General features: G+C 36.4%; 1 protein-coding gene across 5 annotated transcripts in view; it reads right to left on the bottom strand.

Annotated features, from left to right (window-relative positions):
- The window catches only part of LOC121739924 (transcription factor CP2-like protein 1), a 48552-nt gene that overhangs the window by 25014 nt on the left and 3915 nt on the right, over window positions 1-19623 (bottom strand). Inside the window, exons 1-4 of one of the 5 annotated variants that reach the window (XM_042132537.1) lie at window positions 8310-8326; window positions 7082-7146; window positions 1939-2047; window positions 738-852 (exon numbers count right to left, since the gene is read on the bottom strand). In XM_042132537.1, coding sequence (XP_041988471.1) covers window positions 738-852; window positions 1939-2047; window positions 7082-7146; window positions 8310-8311 — 291 coding nt within the window. In that variant the 5' untranslated portion in view covers window positions 8312-8326. Of the gene's footprint in view, window positions 1-737; window positions 853-1938; window positions 2048-3140; window positions 3199-6262; window positions 6605-7081; window positions 7147-8309; window positions 8327-19623 lie in introns of those variants that run through there. The other 4 variants (XM_042132535.1, XM_042132536.1, XM_042132538.1 and 1 more) reach the window with 4 other exon arrangements.

Here is a 19623-nt window from a genome sequence, read left to right as displayed (position 1 = left end):
AATCATTCAATTCTTACTAATATTATAAATGAGAAACTGTGTCTGTCTGTTACCTCTTCACCGATTTTGCTGAAATTTGGTATGGAGATACTTTGAGTCCCAGGAAAGGACATAGGATACTTTTTATCCCGAAAAAATGCACGGTTCCCGCGCGATAAAACAATTTTGGCGTAACAGAGTTACGGGCTTCATCTGGTATAAATAATTTTCCAAAAAGAAGTCAAAATTTATACGAGTATGCAATCATGAGCTCATATTTCGATAAGAACAGAGACCAGACATAAGAACGTTTTGGTTAACAATCCCACTGAAATATTTCATGGAATATTCTGTGACGGATTATGCCAGCCCGGCACAATTTGACGACACTTGCTATAACACGGCTATTGGCTAATCCAACACTAGAATACAGAATTTGCTTTATATTGTGATAACTTGATAAGATATTGCCCGAGACATCATTTCGACAAAATTAGGGGCAAATGGCGCTATGTAGGCGTACCGCGTAAGCTATATCGTGTCAATCAGCTGTCATATGTCACGAAATAGCTTCCACATGTATATGTGCTATCATATGTCTGTCTGACACGACATTTGACACGAAAGACCCAACAGTCCCTCTGGTGGCAAATGATATATTATCGAAAACCCTCATTCAGTTTACGCGCGTTTAAATAGACTTTCATGTTAATTTATAATACTAAATACATACTAAATACTAATGTATGTATGTGTACCTGTCTGTCATCAGGTCGGCGGGGCCAGGCGCGGCGCGGCGGCGACAGCACGGCGCCGGTGGGCGACGGCGCCTCCTGCTTGAACACCAGCGACGGCAGCGACAGCAGCGCCTCGCTGGAATAACAACAATCATGTTGAACACTAAAGAGAAACCAGGGGGGGGTCACTGCCATATTCCCACAAGGCGGAGCGAGAGCTCAAATTTGTAGGACTATATTATAGCATTCGGGTCCCGCCTTGGTTAGGTTAGGTAATTACAATTTTTTGTCTTTTAAAAAAATCTTTCACCCATCACTTGGGTCACAAGAAATATTGACTAGAAACATAACCAGGAAAATATATGCAACATATCCTCTTGTCCCATATTCTAAATAAAATATATTATGATTGTGTCCTTTAGTACTTGTAGACGTGTAGAGAGAATTGAACAAGTTTTGACTGTATTATGTAAGCGTTGTTAAGTGTAAGCTTCAATTTGAAATTGAAGAGTAAACTTAACAAGTAAGGGGGCGAATGACGAATTATGTAGGGACACGTCTTCATCGAAAGACGAGGTTAAAGGTCCATTAGGGTAACCAAACATGTGTGGTAACTCTAAAAGATTAAGGACCAATTTGAAAAGCAAACATGTCCCAAATCTTGGCACTATGTGTTAGTAGCAATAGCAGTTACTTTAAAACCCATCAATATCCTCCTTTAACATATCGTTTCAGTGGTTTAAGCTTGAACATATGCCTGTACCTCTAAAACAGATAGACAGACAGACATACGCGGCCGGGGACATTATTAGAAATATTATAATATGAAGTGATTAATAAATAATATCTTCTTATTATGAGTGAACATCTATTCTCTTTATCTCTCTTCATATATCACTGTATAGTGTAGACCACCAATTAGTTTCTCTCGGGGTCCGTTTTAATAAATAAAATGACCTTCGCGGTACGCACATTTAAAATAAAATAAACAAATGTAATTACGGAAATACAAAAATATTTGTATCAATGAGAAAAGTGACAATTTTTGTTGCTACATGTTCATCAGTATGTCGAGACCGAAATTAGTTTTTAACGAAGTTCATCTTCGAACATGCTTGGTCCGCACACCGGGTCGGCGGTCCGCCATTTGGTGACCCCTGGTGTAGACTGTATACTATCCCAACTGTTTGTTACAGTTCAGTGGCTGCTACAGTATACTCACTTCATAGACAGCTCGCCGGGCAGCTCGAGGTCAATGTCGTTGACCTGCCAGCCCGGGGACATGTGCGACGACGACGAGCTGGTGCCGCTGCCGACCTCGCCCAGCGTCGCTGGAACAGTTATCACAGGTTCAAGGGTGCAGGGATATACGTGACGAGACCGATGGTAAACAATTGAAATCTTCAGATAATATTAGATTTTGATATTTTGATTCAACATTAATCTTCTCTCTCTCTTCGATCTTGTCCGGATCCCATAAAACAGTGAAATAGTAATCATAAATGCTCGTAACAAATGCCAGACGACTGAATTTATTTCTTTTGTTGTCTTATTATAAAATAAAAAGACTGCATCGAAGCTGTATTAATGGTCGATCGAAATCATAGCATCGCGGTACGGATTGAAATTGATTAGAGCAGGGGTTCTCAAACTTTTAATACCACGGAATTTTTAAAGGGTCTTTCTCATTTCAAGGAAAATAAGAAATCTTGAAAAACAGCGTTAACGGATTTCCCGACCAAAAAAAAAAAAACTACACCTCTCCATCATGAAACTGGACACAAAGTAATTCTACTTTTAAAATACAAGTAACTGTGTATCAACTCTTAATTTTGATATTTATGAAATAACTGATACTATATAATTATTTAATATAAGTACTTTATTACAATATAATATTTACACTGACATAAACCTTATAGTATCTTATCTTGGTCTTCATAGGAAACACTCGACAGCGATTCCAGAGGACATTGTCGTTATGTTTATGCACTTTACAGTCTTTACTTTATCATCATCATTATCATTGACTACAGAGTCACATTCACAGTCACCCAATCATTGGAATTTGGACCTGCAGTTACTCCAACAGTGGCAGATATAATTGATGTCAGTAACTACTTATTGCGCATGGCAATAGATAAGAAAACCAGACTGCGGTGATAAGGGCTACGGACCTCTAGCTCTTGCTAGTTGCTTTAATTACAAATGACCAATGATAAACTATGAGTAGAGATACTAGCACATAAAGGCGTTGGAAATCTTTCCATAACAAGTGAAATAACGGTAGTATTTGATTGTTACGTTTAAATTGGTAATGGTTACTTTGAAAATCAATGATAATAAAAAAAGTAAAGAAAAATCACAAGATTTATATTACTTTTTAGATATATAATTTACATTTTAAAAATTAAACTCGACTACCTTTGAATATGCGAAGTGGCCGAAGTCGTTCAATTTTATGTAATTTCGTGATACTCTTTCATACATAAATTTCAATATAAATCAAGTTTGTAGCTATAATATTTATAAATTACTAGCTGTTGCCCGCGACTTCGTCCGCGTGGACTTCAGTTTATAGTACTTTATAGCGCGCGATGTCAACAAAATTGGTGTCAAAAGCTTTTATAAAAAAACCCTGGTACCCCTTAAATCAATACAGCTGTGCAGTGTGCACACAATAAGTATTTCATTTTTTTATATTAAACTTTATATTTTATGCCAAATTTTAAAGCTTATTTAGCCCTCCGATTACACAACTTTACCCATAAACTATTTATCATTGATAGATTTAAGGTTACGTCACTGCACAGATAAAGTACTGAGTTATTTAATACCGTAGAATAGATATAACAATCGAAAAAAATCGAAACTTAAATGTAAGATGATACCACGTCTTATAGGAAGACTTTTGAGCAAGCGTCAGCGCGATGTAGAAGACGCACGGCGCCATCTATTATGAATTGTTGGAACTAACTTAATTTGAACAAATTTACGCATTTTCACCCCCTTACAACCCTTTTTTCCAGTAAAAAAAGTAGCCTATGTCCTTTCTCAGGCTTTAGACTATCTGTATACAAAATTTCATTACCATCGGTTCGGTAGTTTTGGCGTTTGGCGTGAAAGCGAGACTGACAGACAGACAGACAGACAGAGATACTTTTGGCGTTTGGCGTGAAAGCGAGACTGACAGACAGACAGACAGACAAAGATACTTTCGCATTTATAATATTAGTATAGATTATGTGCACACTGCACAGCTGTTTTTTTGATTAATTAAGGGCCGCGCTACACCGGAATGGCAGCGGCGAGGCGAGCACTTTCAGCGCTGCCATTCCGGTGTAACGCGGCCCTAAGAGGGGTACCACTTACCAGGGTTTTAAAAAGTTTTTAAATTTGACACAAATTTTGTTGACACCGCGCGCTATAAACTAAAGTCCACGCGGACGAAGTCGCGGGCAACAGCTAGTTAGTTAATATTAACGTGTATAACAATCGAAAGAATCGTAAAACTTACCTCAACATGGTACCACCTCTTATAGAAATACGCATGAGCAAGCAATAGCGCGATCTAGGGGACTCTTGGCGCCATCTGTTTTGAGTTTTTTGGAACTAAGTTAATTTAACCAAATTTACGCATTTTCACCCCCTTACAACCCCTTTTTCCAGTTAAAAAGTAGCCTATGTCCTTTCTCAAGCTTTAGACTATCTGTGTACAAAATTTCATTACAATCGGTTCAGTAGTTTTGGCGCTGTTGTTTTTGAATTTGATGTCTAAGTTGGTAGGTGAGTTATTAGTTAATAACGTGTATAACAATCGAAAGAATCGAAAATTGGTACCACCTCTTATAGAAATACGTATGAGCAAGCAATAGCGCGATCTAGGGGACTCTTGGCGCCATCTGTTTTAAGTTTTTGGAACTAAGTTAATTTGACCAAATTTACGCATTTTCACCCCCTTACAACCCCTTTTTCCAGTTAAAAAGTAGCCTATGTCCTTTCTCAGGCTTTAGACTATCTGTGTACAAAATTTCATTACTATCGGTTCAGTAGTTTTGGCGTGAAAGCGAGACAGACAGACAGACAGACAGAGATACTTTCGCATTTATAATATTAGTATAGATAATATTCTAACGTATTAAAAACTATAAACAAAAACATACTAACTAATAAGTATGATTAGTTCTATGTTACAATAAAGTAAAAAAACCGGCCAAGTGCGAGTCGGACTCGCGCACCGAGGGTTCCGACAGCTTAAAGGTATTATAGACCTGAGTATTTGGTATGAATTTCAATTTAATACCTCTACGCGTTTATGAGGAAATGGGTAGTAAGTTTAAAATTATTAAAAAAAATATATTATGTGATGTAACTAAAAATTTATGGTTTTCGTAATTTTTCCTTTATCTATGCTATAAGACGTTGCTTCGTACCAAATTTCAAGATTCTGAGTTCACGGGAAGCACCCTGTAGGTTTTGATTCCCTTGCAAGTGTCGAAAATTTGCGGCATAAACGGCTGTATCTTTTGATTGCGTTGGCTTAGAAGTTTGATTTTTTCACAGCTTCAAGGGACAGTAGACCTGAGTAATTGATATAAATTTCAGCTTCATACCTCCACGCGTTCCTGAGAAAAAGGGTCTTGACAGACGGACGGACGGACAGACGGACAACAAAGTGATCCTATAAGGGTTCCGTTTTTTCCTTTTGAGGTACGGAACCCTAAAAATAAAACGCCATCTGTTGAATCGTATTAGAACTAAAATGTTCATTCCATCGATATATTTCTGGATTTTTTATAATATTATACATAAAATATGTTTAAGATTTTTGAAATTTTATTTTAATACACATCCAAGACCCAGGAAAATTGAAAACTTTTTGTTCCGCCTGCGGGACTCGAACCCAGGACCCCCGGGATGAGCGCTGGCCACGCGCAATGCGAATTCATTTTCATCGAAATTTTCATGGAAATAAGATATTTTCCCACATCAAAATGTAGCCTATGTCCTTTCTCAGACTCTAGAATAACTGTATACAAAATTTCATTGCAATCGGTTCAGTAGTTTTGGCGTGAAAGCAAGACAGACAGACAGACAGACAGACAGACAGAGATACTTTCGCATTTATAATATTAGTATGGATAATTAATCGATAATCTATTTCCGGTTTTCGGAATTTCATGACTCCATAACATTTGGCCGACGCGCGCGCGAGGTGGTTATTACCAGTTCCGAGGCCTGACCAAAGTGTGAGTGATAACATAATGTTCCTGCGCCCGAGCCACTTGTTTGCGAAACGAAGAAAACCAGATAACCGAGGTCAAATGTCAAATCTCTATCGCCCGACTCATGCCTTTAATTTGTTAAATGGAAATATATTTCACCACTTCGTCGGCGCTTTACTGGAACTTTCCAAACGGGTTAAAATAAAAAAATAAAATTTCATCTCTATTTTTACATGTTAGTAGCCCTTTAGCGGCTCTACAATGCAGACTGAAAAAAAATGTTTTGACTTTTTTTATTCGATCAGGTAATAAAAAAGTTACCGTAGGCATTATAGGTAATGCTCGCGAAGGCGTGCGCACCGAACTCGGCGAACCGCCTTCCCTCGCTCGCCTCCCTCGCTGCGAACTGTAAGACGGCGGCGGCGGACACTCTATCCGGCTGCTGGGTGTCCTCTACCATGGTCACACGCACGCGATCACTGACACATCTCCCGACACTTTAAAATTCGTAGCTCAAATGTCGCCGACAGATGGCGCGCTTCGCTGTCAGAAAACACAGCAGTACTTTATCGTCCATATATACTTCTTCGTCAGAATCCTTATTATTTTGTTTGTTTTGATTTGTGTCACCATTTTAGTGTAAACCATAACCGTTCACAACGCTACATAGAAATATATTTGCTTGAAATATTTGGGTTGTGATAGGATTATTGCAATATGTTTCGACTTTAGTCAACTTTATAAGAGTTCTATGATTTATTTTAATTTTTGAGGAAAGTGTGGCTCATACTTGGATTTTTTTATGTATCATATATCACATTTATCTCCTTAGTCTATATTATGTTCTCTACATCACCGTGTAAGTTACTACCTAGTAAAGTGCTTAATTGTTATTATCAGCAGTGAGAACCGTCTATGCCAACATAAAAATATGTCAAAATTTTGTATATGTAAACATAATGTCACCTTATAGGTACGATGCGAATAATAAATTATGGAAGCTCAGACATCAATACACCGGTTTGTTATAAATGCCGGAATTTTCCACTTCTGTATTCTAAATATGACTTAATTTAATAGTTTTCTTATCTAAGTTGTTATGTAAATATTTAATTTAAAGTATAAAATATCGATACTAACAATGATGGAGTACGTAAGCAGCATTGATCCATGGGGTGAAGCAAAGACGCTCATACTGGGACATCCTGAGTGATGAACAAAAAATATAAGTTGTGAGATCAAAATATTATAAAATGCTTTAAAACCTACAAGGCTGCTTGCCTTAATAAATAAAGCGCGTAATTTTTTACAGCCTTTGCATGCTCGCTTCGTTTAAAAAATCAATAATTACCCAAAGTGTTACCTATTTTGTACATTTTGAATTGCTACTACTTTTATAGTCTGTCAAGAAAGTGAAGACGCGCGCGAAAATTTTCTAAACGTGATCACGCTTAAAAGGTGCTTTTTTCTTTGTATTTTCACAGAGAACGCTTATTACATTTTAAATATTGTCACCTTGCACATTTTTATCTCGAATTAATAAAGTTCTCATATTTTTTATTTCATTTAAAAAAAATTGCGCGCGTCTTTACTTTCTTGACAGACTATAAATTAGAACTATCCATTCCAATATTATCTATCTAATTCTTAAACGAGCAGTGCAGTATTTCATTGATCAAGCTCGTCCTTTCAAATATACATGATAATGCTTTACATAACTATATAGTTTAAATGTATGTATGTTATAGTTTAGAGTAATTTCCACGATAGTGATCTGATCCTTTAAAAAAATTCTTCAGACAGGAATTATAGTGTGGTAAGTGATTATAGGTAAAAAAAGTTTTTAAATTAAAATACAATAATAGGTATAGACCAAAATCAAAATTGATTATCACCGTCTATTTCTTACATAATTTGATATTTCATTTTAAGACGTCATTATCAATATATATATTTACCAGAAGTTATATATTTAAAAACTCAAAAGAACGATAAGAAAAGTGTTGCTTTGTTACTTGATATGATTTAAAAGTGTGTAATACAAAGGGAGCCCTTTTCTCTTGAAGATTTTTACACAATCTAGTTAACGTAGGGGTACAAAATATTATGTTCACTATAGCAAGGTAAAAATGTGTTATTAAAGGAATGAAGTAAACGTATAAAAGTGAGTATTCTACAGAAGAAATGTTAATTACGGGGGTTCAAAAATTTTTTCCCTCCTGACGGTGCTTGTAATACTGAGATATTTGAAAATATTCAAAGAAAAGGGATCACCTAATTACATATTGTATTCTAATATTTTTTGACTAGTTATTATGTGTATTCTAGATTTTTAATTTGTATGTCGTTATACAAATTAATATCTTACATTCTCCGTGATCCCTCTCTCGTTCCGTTGATACAAATGATAGAGGCTCATCTTTGTAATGTACATTGTACAGTAATACAACTATTTGCACACCTTATCGTGCTACGTGTGGCCATAAAAATCGTTCTCTGCTGAATAATGCTGTATTTGTTTGCCGTATTAAGGGTACAATAAAGTTAGCTTATCGCACGATTCTGATTATTACAACTAATTTTCAACGGGTTTGCTCGGTTTTTCTGACCTTTGTCGGAAGTAGAATCCAAAAAGACCGAGCACAAGTCTTAACAAGTAAAACTAGTGGGCAAGAGGAGCAAGAGGTTAAGGATTAAATGACCTTCAAATTTAAATTTCAGCGACTTTAATCCCTTGACATTGGAGACATCCGTATTAGGTAATCATGTAATGTGACGTAGCGTGGTGCTAATTGATCGTGACTGATGCACAGCACTCGGAGACGCCTAAACCAGTTCTATACCAAAGTGATGTAAAGCAAATAACTACATACTATTCCGACACCGTACCATAACAACAAATGTGTTAAATCAGGTAACACTTAGCACCGCCACCGCTCTCTTTTTGATCTCTACTTGAATATTATCAAGTTTTAACTACAATTTTTCTTCATTTGGAAAAAAATATGTTTCTCTTTATCAATTATCTTTGCTTTCATTGGTTAATACCGAGTGGTTGGTACCATTAATGATTTTTTAAAATTATTTAAGATGTTGAGATGATGTATATTGTAATTACATACATCATTATAAAACAAAGTGACAAACTGATAAACCTTGTTAGTAGGTAATCTCACGTTAAATTTGGAAGATAAGCCTCACGCAGAACAATTAGGTGATTTACTTTAATTTAGTGTTGATTAAATAAAATTATCTGGAGATTATGTCTCGGGGTGATAGACACCATGTCTACTACAGGAGATAAGGATCACAGGCTAACACACTGACTGTGTTTACTTACTACTTAGCGTCTCGTATTCGGGGGTTGTTTAACAAGGCATGGTCATGACTGTCTCAAGGGATTTTTCCCGGTTTTGTATCATGACACGACATATTTAATGTTCTATATTATTATAGTTTTGCAATTTTAAACTAATTTTATATTATGTATATATATATATATACCTATTGATTTTTAATGAAGTCGTTTTCCCAGATAATTAGTATCTGGCGGGCTGGCGGCCGCCTAAAGAAGTTTCGTGTCACCCAGGGCATAGGGGTCCCGACAAACAGGTTGAAACTGCGCTAGTCGCCAGATTACCTATACTGTATACAGTATACTACGAAAATAAAATTGTGTAAATTCTTTTTCTGTGGTTTAAAACAACTCGCAGCATTTTATGCCCTTAAATTAGGTTTTAAAAGTAAATAGGTTGCATAAAACTGTTCACAGTATTCTAATTTCTAAACGTAAAGCTTACGTTAGACGACAGGAATTACGTTTTATCTAAGTAGCTACGCGATTACGTTTGCTTAGAATTACATACACGTACAGAACAACAAATAATTATGCAATATTATGCATTATTTACATTATTTAATCTTTTCCGTTCAACACGCGTTTATCACGAGCGATTGCTTATGTCGTCTCTATTAACCGAATTCCTAAAAGGGAGATACTATCTATTAGTCTATCAAAATGTATCTTCATTCGAAACCAATCGAATATAGAGGTAATATAGAATACTATTTTAATTCTTTTTTAGGGTTCCGTAGTCAACAAGGCACCCTTATAGTTTCGGTTTGTCCGTTCGTTTGTCTGTCTGTCCATCCAAGTAGACCTACAAAGCTGTAATTCGGCATGAATGCACATCTTAATCATGCTGACAAAATAGTTAAATCTTTGAAAAAAAACATTTTTTCTACGGTACCTCCCCTACACATCAATGCGTGGGTGATTATTTTTTTCGCGTTCACCCCACCGTGTAGGGTGTGGTTGGATAGGTTTTTTAAGAATATTACAAGTAATTTTTTTTTATTAAATAAGGGGGCAAACGAGCAAACGGGTCACCTGATGGAAAGCAACTTTCGTCGCCCATGGACACTCGCAGCATCAGAAGAGCTGCAGGTGCGTTGCCGGCCTTTTAAGAGGGAATAGGGTAATAGGGGAGTTTAGGGATTGGGCCTCCGCCGGCAAACTCACTCACTCGGCGAAACACAGCGCAAGCGCTGTTTCACGCCGGTTTTCTGTGAGAACGTGGTATTTCTCCGGTCGAACCGGCCCATTCGTGCCGAAGCATGGCTCTCCCACGTATAAAAGATCATATTTTTATGATTTCCCTAAATCATAAAATGATCTTTGAATACTCGTAATTTGTGAAATATGAAGTTTTAAAGTGGAAAAAATCGTTAGAGTCCAGTCCCCCCCTTCTACCTGCTAAACGGTTGCTTCCGGAAATGTGAAAATAATCACAGGAGTAGGAAATATTATGCTGAATTTAAAAGGAAAACCATCACGACTAAGAAGACTTCATAAGTTATTGAGTAATAGTCGATCAACTAAAAAGTAAAAACAAATGTAATCGTAGAAGTACCAAGGAACTTTTCGTTCAAAATCCTTTGAACGTAACTGAGATGATGTTGCTGGTAGTGTAAAACACGTTATAAATGTGCATTCATTGATCATACAAAAATTAAAAAAAAAAACTAGCGGTACTACGGAACCCTATATAGCGCGTGGCACGACACGCCCTTGGCCGGTTTTTACAGAGCATTATAAGGCTGTGTACACAAACGCCGCAGCGGCAGCGGCAGCGGCACCGCCACCGCGGCGGTGCCGCTCTATTACTCATACTTGTATTTCTATTTGCCCTTACACACGGCGCCGCCGCGCGCCACGGCGGCTGCGATACCGTGCCTCTGCCGCTGCGGCGCCGTATGTAAGGGCCCATAGAAATACAAGGATGAGTATTGCAGCGCGACGTGTGTGTAAACTACCAAATATGTATCGAAAGAATAATTCGAATTGGAAAATATCCGCTTCTTCTCGCCATAAATTCATCACAGAACGGAACTCTACAACTCTACTCCTTGGGGCAACGTGCATCATGATAATATATTGATACTAGATGACGCCCGCAACTCCGTTGCGCCAAAACTCGTTTATCGCGGCGGAACCGTACGTTTTTTTTGGGATAAAAAGTATCCTATGTCCTTTCCCGGGACTTCAAGTATCTCCATGCCAAATTTCAGCAAAATCGGTCCAGCGGTTTGGGAGTGAAGAGGTAACAGACAGACAGACAGACAGACACACTTTCGCATTTATAATATTAGTATGGATGAAGTATCTATCTTATCTACACGCGTAGGTGTTATTGCAATACATATTAAAATTTAAATTGCTGTTTAAGTACGTGCAGACTGCAGTATACCTACTTCACTTCGGATTGCTGCGCGGAACGTGTATACTATTCAGGGTATTATGTGGGGGACAGTTTTTTTTTTTACTTTCAGCTAAGTATTTTCGATAGAAAAAAAGCAATATGGATGTGACTAATTATTTACTGGATAGTTATTACTGGACAGCAGGACTTACTAGTCGAATCAAGAGACATTTTATCATAGCGTAATTTTAATTTAACGAAAAGTTTGTCAGAAAATGTATGGAGTTATGTCAAAACCTTCAATCCTTCGATGGCAGGTTTGTGGAAATCTATTGTTATTCTATTGTTGTCGCGATCACCCGTGCTCTTATGGGGCTTGAGGAGGAAAAGAATTGAATTCAAGTATCCCCTGAGTGCGGCGGATATACTTGAACAAGGTGCTGTTTCTGAAGTATTTTACCAGGAGATTATATTAATGTATATCAGGGCTCGGAACCGGTTTGAAAATACCGGTTTACTTCGGTTAAAAACCGGTAAATATATCGTTCTTTTATTTACAGGTTAAACAAGCGAAATTGGAATCTCGGAATCGGCTCCAACGATTTTCATGAAATTTAGTATATAGCGGGTTTCGGGGGCGATAAATTGATCTAGCTAGGAATAATTTCTAGAAAATGTCATTTTCATCGGATACCCAGCAAAGCTCGGTCAAACAGCTAGTACTATATAATATAACAATCGTGTAAGACCTTCTTGATGTGAACACAGCATGCTAATATAAAATAATATTAAAATACTTTACAAATTGTTAAGTTAGTAAACAATATTTTTTTTTTGTTTTTGTAACCATTTACCATATTGAAGACGGTCAATTATGATTTTAAGAGGAAAATTTTTTCTTAGCTATTAATTTTGAGAATAGAAATATTGTAAATAATTAAATATTGTTATTAAGAAAAAAATTTGTTTCTAAAAATCATAATATTTTCAAAGCATAAAGTTAAGAAAAAAAAATTTAAAAGCATCGAAATAGTCCATTTGTTTATGCATTTTTTATAAACAAATGGCGGATTTTTTTTAGTTAATACATGTCTTTCATTGATATAAAAACAATTATGTGATGGTAAATGAAAGAAAAAAAAATTGACAATAATCAATATTACTTGGATTTATAGTTTTTTGTTTTTTTTTTTTTTTTTTATGAAATAAGGGGGGCAAACGAGCAAACGGGTCACCCGATGGAAAGCAACTTCCGTCGCCCATGGACACTCGCAGCATCAGAAGAGCTGCATGTGCGTTGCCGGCCTTTTAAGAGGGAATAGGGTAGTAGGGGAGGGTAGGGAAGGGAAGGGAATAGGGTAGGGGATTGGGCCTCCGGTAAACTCACTCACTCGGCGAAACACAGCGCAAGCGCTGTTTCACGCCGGTTTTCTGTGAGAACGTGGTATTTATCCGGTCGAGCCTGCCCATTCGTGCCGAAGCATGGCTCTCCCACGTATAAAACCACGTGTTCAAGTTAAAAAATTATTATAAACAAAGTATCATTTTTTTTAAACGTTAAGTATGTTTATATAATACTAGCTGACCCGGCGAACTTCGTACCACCTAACAGTCAATTGAATGTCGTGTTACTTTTTAGCTGAACTAATTTAGGCTTTGATGAACGTAAAACAATGATACAAAATAATATATTTATATAGATAGAAACAAAAAAGTATTTTATTATGATGAATGATGATGAAAACATACATACAGAATGAGAATAAGAATAAAAAATAATAATTAAGTAAGTACTTCAAACTCATGTCAGAAAAAAATGATTGAAAACTATGTTGTGCAGATTGGGAAAAAAAATAAAACTCGTATTAATTCAATATCCGAAATATAATAAAAAGGCCCATTCACTGCAGGACTGCCGTGCTGTCCTGCCGTGAATGGGCCCTTTAACAGTGCCTGAACTTTCGAGACATAGACAATAGCTCAAAGAGTATATAACCACTACGTATGAATAGCTTATCAAGAAAAATCATAGACAACCTATAAAAAGAAAATTACACTTTTGTTAACCTGTAGATTTTTTTTTCCTTAATCTTATAACCTTTACCAATTGATTTTTTATTCCCCAAATTCCGTTCCTTTCCGATGATTTTATGTTTTTACTGTAGAATAAATCTTAGGTATTATTTTCGGGAATTAAAAATTAAATAATTAATAAATAATTTTCGAAAATTAATGTCTAAAACAAACAAATATAACAGTACCTGAACTTTGTAGACATTTTACAAAAAATAAATTTCTGAACGCGCACATGATGTCTTCAGAAAAAAATAAAGTTGTGGCTTAAATGTCTCAGCAACCAGGCCATAAGCTCCAAAAAAATAAATAGTTGTTACACTATTTGACAGGATTGGACAACAAATGTTTGACATGTAATAAACAAATCAGCATCCATTGAAATCATAGACTTAATATATACTGTCGTAATTGAAATCATAGACTTAATAATTATAGGTTTATGATTGAAATGGTATTCATTACACATATCGAGTTTTCATTGTTTTTAAGATGTATTCTGCTATTCGGGACGGAAACAAATCCAACAAATCAAAAACCATGGCAATCGGTCCAGCCGTTCTCGAGTTATAAGTGTTGTAACAAACACGACTTTCTTTTATATATATAGATTATGTTTAAGGGCTCCATGAAGTGAAAAAAATTTACGAAAATTATTTAAATATTTTTTTTATGTACAATGAGGTTTACAAGTTAAAAAAAAATTCGTTAGTTAACATTTGTCTAATTTGTTGAAAAATACTTTAAGTTAAATTTCCAACGGGAGCAAATTCTTTAAAGTGTTCGGAATACACCATAAGTTTTTTAAATTTTTAAATTAATATTTAGGTACAATATTTCGCGGTCCGAAATTCGACCTTTCGCGGTCCGCAAACGGGCCGCGGTCCGCGTGTTGCCTACCGCTGACTTAGACTATAAAACAAATACACTTTTTAAGTCGAGTAAAATAAAAAACACTACATTTTTAAAAGCTTTTATTTAACTTGCGCTGTATGTATGTAAGCATGTATGTAAGCATGTATGTTCGGGTGAAATCTTGGAACTCAATTTTGGAGTAGATATATTTAACCGATCGAGCTGAAATTTTGCAGGCACGTTTAGTTTGGATGACAATACATGATATTGTATGTGACATCACTCTAAATAAAATATGGCCGACCATCTAAGATGGCGAAATTGTTATTTTCTATGCAGTTCTACAATATGGATATTAAATGAAAGGGCTTTTTGAGAATAACTCTAAAACGAATGTAATGTCATACTACATCCAATATGGCGGCTCATCTAAGATAGATGTATAGTTATTTTTAATGCACTTCTGCAATATGGGTATCAAATGAAAGGGCTCATTGAGAGTAACTTGGAAACGAATGTAATGTCATTCTACATCCAATATGGCGGCTCATCTAAGATAGGGGAATATAGTTATTTTTAAAACACTTCTGCAATATGGGTATCAAACAAAAAGGCTTATTGAGAGTAAATTGAAAAGTCGTGTCGTATCCTGTCGTGCCGTGTCGTGAGTCGTGACGTATCGTGTCGTATCGTGTCGTATCGTAACATGACGTGACGTGACGTGACGCGACGTGACGTGTGGTTTCGTGTCGTGTCGTGTCGTGTCGTGTCGTGTCGTGTCGTGTCGTGTCGTGTCGTGTCGTGTTGTGTCTTGTTATGTCAAGTCATGCAAATTGTATAATATATGGAGGTTATAACTTAATAGTTAGAATTTTTAAGGGGAAATTTATTTTCTTCTTTTTAAAGTAATATACATATAAAAGCTTTTTTTTTCAAAAAGTTTTTTGCTTATAATTTATTTACTGATAAATGTTAAATACCTAATAGAAAACTAATTACCTATTAAAATCGGTATGATCATTTTATAAAAATCAAAATTGTCTGAAACGAGATGGTTGCCGATAACAGGTATAAATCATAATATTCACCCTACAGCACACATACATACGACATAGTAATGTCCATGTCAATGTCCATTACTATTATCATTCTGATGAATATAATTTGCACATACTTTCCGTTCTTAAAACAACGCTGAAACCCCCAAAATCTATAAGGAATCACTTCCGTCAGCATCTTCGCAAATTATACCTTGATGCAAAATCTTACTTTTCGCTTGCGCACGGGGTGGCAACGTCGCGCACGGCAAATTACCGGTTAATTTTCAATACCAAAACCGAAATTAAAGAAAAACCGGTATTCTGCGCTTACCGGTTTTTACCGGTAAAGTGCAACCTTTAACCGAAATCGATTTCGGTTTGGGGTCAATGACCAAAACTGGTTTTGTTCTGCAACCGGTTTCCGAGCCCTGATGTATATAGAACTCCTAGGCCATTTGTTTATTACTGGTACTACTATCTAATAAAATACTCAACTTACTTTGGTCTGGGACTTTGAAGCATTTAATTTTATTTGAGTTTTTTTTTATTCGAACCTCAAAAAATTAGATTGTATTCTATTTCCGAATCCGGTATAATAATTAACACAATCGACCGGAATTATTTTGATAACGATAACCTTAATAGTTAATAGCAATTTATCTTCAACTAGACGTTCCGCGTAAATAAGTTATTTCACAGAAATTAGTCCACAAAAAAAAGCCTATGATCCTTCACGTGGTCTACTTCTTATCTGATCCAAATAATAGTAGTTCGTGAGATAAGCCCTTTCAAATAATTTCCCCCGTTTTTTTTACATTTTCCTCTATTACTTGGCTCCTATTAGTCTTGGCGTGGCGTTAAAATATAACCTATAGCCCTTCTCGATAACTGGGCTATCTAACACTGAAATAATTTTTCAAATCGAACCAGTAGTTCCTGAGATTAGCACGTTCAAATAAGTTCTTTCAAGTAATTTCCCCCCGTTTTTTTCCACATTTTTCTCTATTTCTTCGCTCCTATTAGTCTTTGCGTGATAAAATATAGCCTATAGCTTTCTTTGATAAATGGACTACTTACATTGAAGGAATTGTTCAAATCCACCAACCAGTAGTTCCTGAGATTAGCGCGTTCAAATAAGTTCTTTCAAATAATTTCCCCCCGTTTTTTCCACATTTTCCTCTATTTCTTTACTCCTATAAGTCTAAGCGTGATAAAATATAGCTCATAGCCTTCCTCAATAAATGGACTACTAACATTGAAAGAATTTTTCAAATCGGACCAGTAGTTCCTGAGATTAGCGCGTTCAAACAAACAAACTCTTTCGCTTTATAATATCCGCATACTTAACAACGTGACATAAACTGTGGCAGACCAAATTGAGTGAAGTAACAGAGTTAGTTTGGGAGACAAGGCGAAACCCTATCGGGTCGCCGGGGAAACTGATATGTCGCTCCTTATTAGTCTGACACACTTCGACAGATAATTGTATCACAGCTACAATAACCCACATTAACTAAGAAAAATATTGAGTATATTGAATGGTGAGTCTATTACTTATAAGCCCTTATGTGTAAGGCGATGCCATAGGGAAGTGGTTCTCAAACTTTTTTGGTGGCGGAACCCTTTTAAGAAATGTCATTTTATCGGACGCCAAAAAATAATGTTTTATCTTTGAATGAGTTGACTCTTTGCTGGTGTCTGATGACATTTCTGAAAACAATTTATGTATGGCTCGCGAAACCAGTACAAGGCCTTTGCGGAAACCCAGGGCTCCGCGAAGCACACTTTGAGAATGGATGCCATAAACTATGGACATAAGGTCTTATTCTCAATCGCAATGATAATAGTGGCTCTCTCTACCAGCGGCGCTACATAGAAGTAAATTGCAACAAAATATATTATGTAGCGTTTCTATCAGCTTATTCACTTAGCGTTTTAATAAAACTAGAGATCGCCCAATGGTCGAAATTCGACCTTAGTTTCAACGACATTAGGACTACTACGTATAATTTGTAAACTCTACTCTAACTCTACAACTCTCGTCTCTGGGACTCAGCTGATCTCAGACTGGCCGTGTAAGCATTGTTTAATAGTATATAAGATTCGATAAAAAAAACAATAATCCATTTTCAATTTATCAACTTGTTGTCAACAGACTTCAACCATAAATTAAAGAGTATAATTCGTATGTATAGGTTTGTCACTCAAAAATCTGTCATCTTCTTGAGTGTGGGTATTGTAGTGTGTGTAATGTTTTATTAGTTAAAAAATGTATGATAAAAGCATAATTTCAAAATAATATTAGCTCGATGCACTCCTTAACCATATAAACTATTGTGCAAAATTTCATTCACCTACGTTTCCGCATTTTTCGTCAAAAGGGATACAAAGTTTTTCGCTTGCGTATTAATATATAGATTATTTTAATAAAATGATGCATTATCATTTATGGGGTTGCTGTGCCCGGGCTGAATTCTTGTCATATTATGTTTTTATATCTAAGGACTAAGCATACTACATATTACTTCTAATGAATGATATGGGTTGCTGTTTGATTATCACGAGAAATAGATACATATATTACGAAAAATTCCAATGCGTTTTCACCTATCATAAGACAGAAACAGCCAATGACCATTTTAAGCGGCGCTTGTTATGTAATAATAATAAAAAAAATGCAAGTTACAAACTTTTTAAGCGGCGCTTATAGAATCATGTTATGTAATAATAATAATTAAAAAAAATGCAAGTTACAAACTTACGATAAGAACTATGCTAATAATGGGGTATTTAACTGCATTATAAATCTTATAAATAAAATTCTCGTGTCACAATGTTAGGCCGCGTACTCCTCCGAAACGGCTTTACTGATTTTAATCAAATTGTATATGCATATTCAGTCATGGGTCTTAGAATCGGCTACTGGGTACTTTTTATATTGATAAGTGCATTTGTTGAATAAATAATAGTAAATTATTACAACTCGAGACTGACGGCGACCACTGTTTGTGCAACGGGATAGCGATGGACGTTGCCATGGTGACATACTTATTTAGTCACTTCAATAAAATAATATGGGCGAAATACTTTATATGACAAAGAAACGTTTGCCGGGACAGCTCGTAAATTATAATATTATATTGTACATACTACATAGCTCATTCCATGCCGTCAATGTAACAACCCTTAGAGTATTTATACAGGAATCCCTCCAACCGTGTACAATCGTTTTGAGAGCACATTTTTAACCGTCTCCCCCAGCATTGAAATACTTGGCGTTAACATATCAAGCAAGCTATAATTGACATTAAATCCTGGAGATGTTCATCTGTAAATCGAGACTCGAGACCTAAATTTATTTTTAACGAAGTTCATCTTCGAACATGCTTGGTCCGCACACAATGGGTCGGCGGTCCGGATGCGGCCCGCGGTCCGCCATTTGGTAACCCCTGATCTAGAGGGTAAGGCCAAGTCAGCCTCGAAGAAGCTTGATGTTCTGAACAGAGCGAGACGGCACTTCAGTTCGTAACAACGCCTACAACTCTACAAGGCGCAGGTTCGGCCTCATATGGAATATTGTTCTCATCTCTGGGCAGGGGCGCAAAAATATCAACTGCTCCCTCCGGATCGTATCCAACGAAGGGCCGCTCGAATTATTGATTTACATAGTGTTTCAAACACCTTGGACCCCTTGGAATTACGCCGAGATGTAGCTTCACTGCAGAGTGAAGCTACATCTCCTCTATCGGTTGTATCACGGAGAGTGCTCTGAGGAATTGTTCGGAATCATACCACCTGCAACTTTTCGCCATCAAAATATACCATCCTCATCACCTTGATGAGTGGCAGTCTTCCACCGTGCGTTTCTCGCGTAACTTTATGCCGCGCACTGTAAAACTCTGGAACGAACTGTCACCACCAGTATATAGACCTATACGACCTGCAAACCTTTAAGAAGACAGCGTATTCCCTCTTAAAAGGCCGGCAACGCACCTGCAGTTCTCTGATGTTG

Source organism: Aricia agestis, chromosome 2 (genome assembly GCF_905147365.1).
Source record: "Aricia agestis chromosome 2, ilAriAges1.1, whole genome shotgun sequence".
Lineage (NCBI taxonomy): Eukaryota > Metazoa > Arthropoda > Insecta > Lepidoptera > Lycaenidae > Aricia > Aricia agestis.
Note: the sequence above shows the minus strand (reverse complement) of the source record. Positions and strands in the feature narration are given on the sequence as shown.